The sequence below is a fragment of the Cyprinodon variegatus genome, unplaced genomic scaffold (genome assembly GCF_000732505.1).
Source record: "Cyprinodon variegatus isolate N-32 unplaced genomic scaffold, C_variegatus-1.0 Scaffold318, whole genome shotgun sequence".
Lineage (NCBI taxonomy): Eukaryota > Metazoa > Chordata > Actinopteri > Cyprinodontiformes > Cyprinodontidae > Cyprinodon > Cyprinodon variegatus.
This window is the reverse complement of record NW_015150771.1, coordinates 118,593-127,906: the sequence shown is the minus strand read 5'-3', so window position 1 is coordinate 127,906 and position 9,314 is coordinate 118,593. Positions and strand designations below refer to the sequence as shown.

Genomic DNA, 9,314 nt, shown 5'->3' with positions numbered 1-9,314 from the left:
GATTCGGTATATGTTGATTGTTACACCGAAATCCCATAAAAATTTATGAAATTAATGAAAAAATCCCCCAAAAAATAATGGATTGCACTGATCGTTATGGTACTCCACAGGTAACCCTAGGGTATGAGGAAGATTTATCATTATTGTGAACAAACAGATACATAATATTTAAAACAGCTAAGTGCTGTTCCTTTAATTCCTACAAAATATTCATGTCTTTCTAAAAGAATGTGATGATCAACTGCGTAAAATTTAGCACTAAGATCTAAAAGAACAAGTACAGATACAAGTCCATTATCTGAGGCCATGAGAACATCATTTGTGACTTTCATCAGAGCTGTTTCAGTGCTATGATGAGCTCTAAAGCCAGACTGTATCTCTTCAAAAAGTTAATTATGGTGTAAGTGATCGCACCCTTGTTTGGCAACTACTTTCTCAAGAATATCAGATAAGAAAGGAAGATTGGATATAGGTCTATAATTGACCAAGTCACTTGGGTCAAGAGACGGTTTCTTAAGTAAAGGTTTATTTACAGCTTTCCTTAAAAGCCTGAGGTACATGTCCTTGTATCCGGGATCTATTAATCACATCTAAAATGGAGGAGGACATCAGAGGGAATACCTCCTTAAATAACCTGGTTGGAACTGGATCTAACATACAAGTTGAAGGCTAAGATGAAGACAATAGTTTTACTAACTCTGAAAGTTCAACTGGATCAAAGCAGTCTAAACCCAGTTCAGATTCTATGGCTACTTCAGATGCTGCCTCACCTTTCAGAGACAAACCAATAATATTTAGCTGGGTGCTAATGATTATTATTTTTAATACCGTCATTCATATTTATAAAAAAATCCAATACACTCTTTACTGCTAAGAGCAGGTGGGATGGAAGGTTCAACAGAGCTATGGCTCTGGGTGAATTTGGCAACTGTATTAAAAAGATATATTGAATTATTCTTATGCTCCTCTGAAAGATTGTTGCCTCATTTATGCTCACATAATCCTCTTTCTGTAGACAAGTTTCTTTAAGGCAACACAAATCAATTTATTCACCACATATCAAGTCATTAACTAACAGACTTTTTGAAAAAAGATGTCTTATGTTAAATAACCCACATTTAACAGTTTTAACATTTTCCCCAATTTGAGTTGTGTTATTTAGATTATAATTTACTCCTTTAGCATTCTTTTCTAATTTATATGATTTTGTTGTGGGAAAGACACTGTATGGATGCAGTTATGAGTGGGTAACAGTAGAGCAGCTGCAGAAAGTTGTGTTAAACCATAACTTTGCTTCCTGGTCTGCACCCTGGGTTGTCAGGGTTTTGGATGACTAATACATTTGGCCAGATACCTAGAAAGAAGAGCTGCAACACCCAAAGTGGGATGGATGCAGTCTCTCCCAATCAGACTAGGTTTTCCCCAAAAAGATTGCCAATTATTAATGTACCTTGATATAACCTAACAGAAGATCTTCAGAACAGCTCCAAATGACACAAAACTCATATGGGTGAGTAGAACATGATGTAATAATGTAAAATCAAGGGCCCAATGCAAAAAAAAAAAAAAAAACGGCGTTCCCCTTTAACTTATCAGAAACCATTAATGACTGTTATTGAATTACATTTTTAACTTTCAGATTTTCTGTCGGGGTTTAGATATTCTTGTATTTATAAGGTTTATCTTTGGTGGTTTAAAAAAAGAAACAGTAAGAAAGCGCATGATCAGCTGCTGATAACTTGGATTTTTTATCCTGTTTCAAACAGTGTGGCAACAGATGGTCAAAGCAAGGTTTTTGTCTTCCATCTACAGGTACCAGAATCATTTATGACAGGAAGTTTCTGCTACAGTGTCGGAGCTCTCCACTGACCCGAACTCCTCCCAAACTTCCTGATATTCCTGGTGTGACAAGGCCAATCGACCCGGACTCCTCCAACAATGAAAATCCGCCCGAGGAATCACCCAGCAACAATGAAGACGACCACAACCTGCATATGGAGGAGAACTCCGGTACAATATTAGATTTATCACCTTACTTTGTGCTTTCTTTGTACTTTAGTTGAATGCAACTTTTTTCTATTCTCTTTTACAGCAGAGGACGCCCAGTTTGAAATGGACATCTAGATGCCAGCAGCAATGAGTAATGTAGGGTGCTAACAACTATGAGCTTATAAAATGATTCAAATAACAAATCTAGTCTTAGTCAGCTTTAAAGTCTGACAGAAAACAACCAGGTATTTTTTTTTTTTTTATATCAAATATTAGCTAATCTGTTGAAGCTTGAAAAAAAGAATTCACAAAAATTTATTTTCACTTTGCTTCATCACCTTGTGTAACTGATGACAAGTAATTCCTGTTATTTTTTATTTTATTTGATTTTAGTTATAAATGCTTTCAAAATGACTATATAAGAAGGTGTTAATAGCCAATCTGTTGATATGACTACTGTACTTGGCAATCTAATTTTTGGACTCTGTAATGGCTGCTTCTGGCCACTTGAGGGCAGCAGATAAAATCTACATGACTTCTCAATTTCCTGTCCATTTATTTGCTACATTTCCAGCTGATGAGACTTGCTCACTGTACTGTTACATGAATTTTAAAATGTGGTTTTGTTACTATAGAACTGTTTTATGCCTTTATTCTCAGTCATCGCTCGTTTGCTTTTTAATCTCAATGAATATTTTCTAATCATTTGCCTGCAAGATGGTAAATACTTTGTCTCTCAATTAACAAACCATTTAGTTTAAGCTTGGAGCCTTTTTATTATTGTGAAGTTCATTAAAAGTGTTTGTATATTCATTAACCAAAACTACAAAGTTGTTCATCTGTTTTTTTTTTGTTTTTTTTGTTTTTTCCGTTCAAAGATAAAAAGAAACTTAATATTTTTATTCAATAGAAAAACAAAAACCCATATTTAATATACAAACCTACTAAATAAAATATTATAGTATTTCTCATTTCTCATTTAATTTGTACAGTTTAGATATAAACGTGTAGAAAAGTTGAAAATACTGGGGGTTTTTTTGCAACTAAGAAAAAAAATCATACAGCTTTGATCTTACATTCATTTTTTTATGCCTGTCAAAAGCTTGAAATTTGTTTCTTTTTCATGGTAGACAAATTTCATAAATTTTCTGTAATCTGCCTGAAAAAATTGACATTTCTTAAATATGGATGTAAATAACTATTTAACAGCATCTGTTTTTCTAACATATTTTAATATATGGATAATTAACATGAAACCAAGGAATCCAGTAATATAAATAACTAATATATAATGAATTATATGTTTGTTTGTAAAGGTTTCTGTAAAGATTTGTTACTGGAAAAAGGAAGGACAAAAACACATTTATCTGAATTTAAAACGGCTAAAATCTTATGAGGTGCACGTTTTCTATAATATTATTCCTGTTTAAATTCTGACATTTAGGTGGGTGTGGTCCTGGCTTTTTATAGTGGAAGTGAAAACAATATTTTGTGTCTGGGTTAAAAAGAGATCTTTAAAAAAACAACATAAAATTAGCCATTGTATCCATAAAAAGGATATATAAATATTCTGACTGTTAATATAAGTTATAACCAAATATCAGAGGGTGCTTGACAAACGTATATGCGAATCCAAAGCAAATAATGCAAAAGTAAAACAATCCTGTGAAGCAATCCTTAACCCAAAGATTAGCAATATGTCTAGCCTGACTAACTTATGGGGCCTAAGGCTGGCCAGGCTACAGTGGTTCAGCCATTGCCTGGCTGAGAAATAAGAAATGAGAAGTTCTGAGCTAAGTTTAGTCCAATCTATTCATTATAATTAATCATGTTGCCTTTGCTAATATGTTTGTTCTGCACCTGTAAGCCAACCAGTTTAATGAACACTGCTATCTCTATCTTTAAACCATCTTATGAAAGACAACAAATTACAATTTTCAAATTTGACAATTTATTGTACTTTCATATACAGAAAATAATCAGATGGGTCAGTATGACCCAACATTTTTTAACATTTAGACTATTATAGCATTTTCCTTTTCGTTGGAAAAAAATCAAGTCCTTGGACTTAGAAGAAAAGTTTATGCACAAAGTTGCAAACAATGTGTGCAAGAATCTAGTAGTGCTTCTGTTAAAGGAGTCCGAATCAAGTCCAGCTGATAAATTCCTGTTGATTTCATTTTAATTCAACATTAACAGATTTCCTGCAGCTGCTCCTGTTTGAGATTCGACGTAAAGTGCCTGTTGATTTTTATCCGTGTTTTCTTCTCAGTGGCAGCCGCACTCCTTTACGACCATATCCTCGTGATGCCTCATCAACATCCTCCCATTCTCATAGTACAGCATGGAAAGCGGTGCCAGGCGAGTGGGCACACAGGAAAGGCTTGGCACTTTTTCTGGGTGTTGAAACTTTAACAGGCTCTGAAATTAAATGAAAAAATATCAAAAGTTAGATCACATCTCCTCAAATCAAGATATTTATCATTCCTGCAGCATTTTAGCCTTACCTGCATGTAAGCATGATTAGTTGAGGCGAAGTTCTCATCTACAGGGATAGGACATGTCCCTTCGCAGCGGTAAGCGTTATACCGTTTGGGATAGACGATCCAGTCACTCCAGTTGAGCTTCTCAAAGTCTACCCACATGTCCACCTTCCTGCAGAGATGACCTAGCTCCTCCTCCCCTGCAGTGTCTCTCCGTTTCCGCTCAGTTTGTTCGTGTCCCTTTTCTCTAAGGCTGCTCACCCTGGAGGTGGGCACAGGTCGCTCCCTGTCCAGGCTGACATACTTTGAATGCTCCACTGTGCGGATTAGCGTTGGCATTCGCTGGCTATGTTGGCTCTGCCTGGAGAAGACCACCATTATCACCCTGTCAGCTGTTGGATGTTGGATTCTCTGCTGCTTGCACTCCTCCTTGCCCTCAGCTAGACCTCCCTCCATGGTTTGCATAGCAGGTCCCCGGTGAAGCCAGCGGCGGAGCATTTTGGTCATGTTAAACACTTTCCAAGAGGAAGGTGAGACCGCTGAGCCTGGATGAGCCCTCAGGCGGCCCAGAAGCAGCCTGCTCTCAAAACAGTCCATGCTGGAGCATTGTTCCCTGTTGGAGTGATAGATGTCTATAAAAGCAGGGGAGGACAAGGCAGCGAAGGCAGGTAATCGGATGCGGAGCTCAGCCAGCTGGATGTCATCGCTTGGAGACATGGACGAGAAGTCGAAGGTGACGGACCACCTCTCACAAATCTGCTGGTAGCCTGGGAATAAAGATGAGGAACATTTAACAAAGATACAAAAGAAGGATACATTTTTTTCATTGCAATTGGGTCTTTTGAGTCATTCAAAATAATTTATTTTCTTTTTTTTTCATTACTAAAACTTAAGAAAAAGACAAACTTTCTATATATGTTTAAAAAAAGATATGTAGATGTAATTTAGGTTGAAATCCATGAAAATTTCAAAATCAATTTTTAATTGTCTTTAAATTCTGTAGTGTATCTTAATTATAGGTTAACAGAAGAGGGTGGCATTTACTCTACAGGATGCTGATTGCTTTTATGTTTAACGTTAAAAAAAAAGGCCAGAAAGTTCTTAGTCAAAGACTTTAATTTTACTTTTTTAATACATTTAGAGTGCCCCTAATTCAAAGTTTGTTTTGCAAATTATTTGGTTATAATTATGAAAAAGAAAACTCACTCTTTGCGATTAGGCTGATCACGGAGTCTGCGTCTTTGAGGACGGGGAGCTCATCCCTCCAGATGCGGCTTCTGGCTGCAGAGAAACCGGCCCGATCACCGCTGCGCATGGTCCGATAGAGCTGCATCATGTAGAGCGGCAACTTGTTTCCTTGCTGTCGCTGCATGGAGCGCCTGTAGCCGCCGGATGGAGCCTTCACCCCACGGAGCAGCGCGTCAGGAGGCGTCCCACCGAAGGGCTGCGCAGAAATGCTCCAAACCAAATCCACCAGGAGAAAAAACACCAACTCCACAGCGATACCCTTCATAATTCCCAAACTGAGATGCAGTCACCTCCACGATCAGATCTGGATCTGGTCCTGAGGAGAACCTGGAGCTCAGTTTTATAATCCCACCCTCTCATCCTGAAGTCCTTTGAAGAGATGCGTAAAGACGCGGATGGCTCTGATCCAAAGGCCGTAATGAGACGGTCGTTATGCATCGAAACCTAAAAGCTCTTTGTAGTGGCACAAGCATGAAAACTGTAAAAAAGCTCTAATTGCTGCTGTTCTGTTACAGATCCTAGAAGCTCTAACAAACAAATAAAAATAAAAGATACCATTTAAGGAGCTTAAAGATCTGTTCAGTGATCAATGAGATTATGAGTTAATCATGTGGAGAAATACTCTGTGTAGTTCAAGTCTTCACATGTTGGGATAGAGGTTGGAAAACAAGCGAGGGAGAAAGAAGGTAGGTAATAACATAGTTAGAAATGTTATATTAGTTTGCAGATTTCTTTTTTTGAAGAATTCATTGTGAAATATTTACTTCCACCCAATAAAATCATTGGTACTAGTTTTAAAACGATTGCGTCAAATATTATTAAAAACACACAAGAATAAGACAGAGCAATTAGGAAACTAAAATAACACCAACAAAAACATTTTAATAGTTAAATAGTTGCATTTAAATAAGATTTTATATTTTGAAAACCAGGTGTGAATCTAAAACATGACATAAAAGGTTAGAAAATAATTATTATGATGGGTATAAAGACTATGAATTTGATATAGTGATGATTCTTTATAAGGGTTGTTAAAATAAAAAAAGGGCAGTTTTACTTTAAAATGGTGTTTTAAGTGTTTTTTTCCATCATATTTTGGTCTAAAAACCCATATAATCTTATAAGTTTAAGCTTTTTCTTTTCATTTTTAAAGTGAATGCCATCATATATTTAAGAAAACACGCGTGTTTTCCTTTGAGAAAGAGATGTTTCATCCAACCGTTCATCACATGCTTTTATCAAACACCAGTCTTAATTGTCACTAATTTATGGAACAAAGTGCTCACTCAGCATCTAAGGGGATGAAAAGGCTGCATTAAGCTTTGATTCCTTTCATTCCTGAAGTCAAGAAAATTGTGTTTGCATTAAAGAAGGACGTTCCTTTGAAAATGATTTATAAAACTGTGATATGAAACCAGTGCATTTGTTTTTATTACGGACAAAACAAATAATGTTAATTCAAAAAACAAATCTAACGAAATAAAAAAAAAAGCATAAAAACGCAGTATCATAGCGCTCACTTCTAGCCGTTTTATTATATTTAAAAATAATCCATAGCCTATTATAGTTAATATTTAATAAAAACGTAAATTATTGTCACCAAATATTAAAGATGTTAAACTGCATCTTAATAAATACACAACTTACAGCTACAAAGTGATGTATATAAAAGATATTACCTGACATTAACAGTAATTATGTGAACTTTAATATTTTTCTTATAATTGTGATCTAAAATAAAAAATATATATTTTAACCTTTTAAAGCCTGAACCATGAAATAATTGACAGAATATTCTAATTTTCCAAAATTAGAATTGTCATTGAACTTTCTGACAAATGAAATAGAAATATTCATTTTGTAACCTTTAATTTCATCATTTATTTGGATGAGTTTTGATACATTCAGCATATAATCTTTTCAATGTTTTCTCTACACTACACGTGTCTGATTATGTAAGTCAGGGTTACAAGAACAAAAACATCACACTGATATGCAGAGGTTTCAAAAACTCAGGTATCAAATATGATACACTTGCCTTTAAGGGGTTAATTTCCTACGTCTAAGATCTGCACTAAAGATATGTAAAACGTAAAATAATAAATAAGAAGAAAAAATATAAGGGGGGAGGGGGTGATGTTCAGGTCATTTGTTATACGGAATTAGGACAGTATTGTTCAAAAGGCTTTTTTTCCCCTCACAAATAAAAAAAAGTCTCTTTTGAAATATAATCACTTTAGACACGATGTTTTTCAACACACTGTATGTGTAGCGCTGATCATTTAGATTGTAATAAAAATAATAAACACATCACATTGAGTAAAGTCCTACTGTCATCAAGACCAATCAATGGCGTAACTATCTGTACGCAGATAGTTACGCCATTGGGCCCCACTAAGAGGGCCCCGACCTCTTAGTGGCCCCGTCACTGACACCTAGAGGCCCCCTTCGCAATTGAGAATCATAGGACGTCTCTTTGCAGATGAAATGGTGAGAAAAATTCTTCTTCACCCCATCTTTCAACATATGAATTGACCAGACCGTATTTATACCCCAACAAATAGCAGATTTCAACAGGATGGTGACCTGTTTAAACATGTCACCAATAGCAATGCAGACAGTTTTACTTTTAATTACTATGTTAATAACTGTGTATAGGTCATTAGACGGTTGGTATTTGTGGTAACCCAGAGCGTAGATTGGGGTGTTCTACACTTCATATGGTGCCCAGATAATGTTGCTAACGGGCCGATTGCTGTGTCCTTACGCCATTGATCGAGACTGCACTTTGTTTCCTACAATGCTGGTTATAGGATCATCTTTTTATTTATCTTTATTCCATCTTTTTTTTCCTTTTTTTTTTAAACGTCTCCGAGTTTTGAGTAGCCAGAAGTCGCTTATAGTGCTTCCTTTTCATCAATCAATTTGATGTAGAGTGTTTTTACTCTATTTTCTCTTTTACTCTTTATTCGCTTAAAGTTGCACAGGAGGATTTTTTTTTAATATGAAAATGCTTAATTAGATACCTAATTAGATAACGGTCCCTTTCTCTTAGAAATAATTTTGGTGGATAGTAAAAACAACCTTGAAAAAGATATTTAGAAGATAAATGTACATATTAAGCAGCGAATGAAGCTGCTGTTAATGTAGAAATATATAAAGCACATATATTTTTCTATATTCATTCATATTTATTTATTTATTGTTTTGTTTTGTCATCTGGAAGACCTTAAGGCACTGTAGTATCACTTTGGAAAGTAACTGACCGGAGGCCATGGAGCCCAATCAGTGGCGCACCTGCAGCAGCAGGTGATGATGATAATGATTAAAAGCTTCCTCTCAGCTCGTCCTGTTTGTTTGAATCAGTCGCGGGCCGACATGGACCTGCCTCTTGTCATTTGGTTGATATTTCTCTCAAATCTTGGATTTTGCTCTGGTAAGTCTAATTTTCGACCAAAACTTACATTATTCTGCCTTCAAACGCTCTCATCGCAAGTATAAGTTCATTGTGTAAAACCTCGGTCAGTCTATTTTATGTCGCCTACAAAATAACGGCAAATTGAGTTCAAAAGTCAAACCCAAGCATATACGTTT

General features: G+C 35.8%; 2 protein-coding genes across 3 annotated transcripts in view; one reads left to right on the top strand and one right to left on the bottom strand.

Moving 5' to 3' along the window:
* Nucleotides 1-2,812, top strand: part of LOC107090959 (eukaryotic translation initiation factor 4E-binding protein 1-like) — a 5,585-nt gene extending 2,773 nt beyond the window's left edge. Inside the window, exons 2-3 of one of the 2 annotated variants that reach the window (XM_015384621.1) lie at nucleotides 1,813-2,010; nucleotides 2,096-2,812. In XM_015384621.1, the coding sequence (XP_015240107.1) occupies nucleotides 1,813-2,010; nucleotides 2,096-2,124 (227 nt within the window). In that variant the 3' untranslated portion in view covers nucleotides 2,125-2,812. Of the gene's footprint in view, nucleotides 1-1,812; nucleotides 2,011-2,092 lie in introns of both variants that reach the window. The other variant, XM_015384620.1, reaches the window with a different exon arrangement.
* Nucleotides 2,813-4,257: 1,445 nt separating this feature from the next.
* LOC107090956 (nodal homolog 2-A-like) lies at nucleotides 4,258-5,985 on the bottom strand. Its single transcript, XM_015384616.1, has 3 exons — nucleotides 5,679-5,985; nucleotides 4,497-5,239; nucleotides 4,258-4,410 (listed from the first exon to the last, which is right to left on the bottom strand). The coding sequence occupies exons 1-3, from the start codon at nucleotides 5,983-5,985 to the stop codon at nucleotides 4,258-4,260; spliced, it is 1,203 nt and encodes a 400-aa protein (XP_015240102.1).
* Between the last annotated feature and the right edge of the window lie 3,329 nt (nucleotides 5,986-9,314).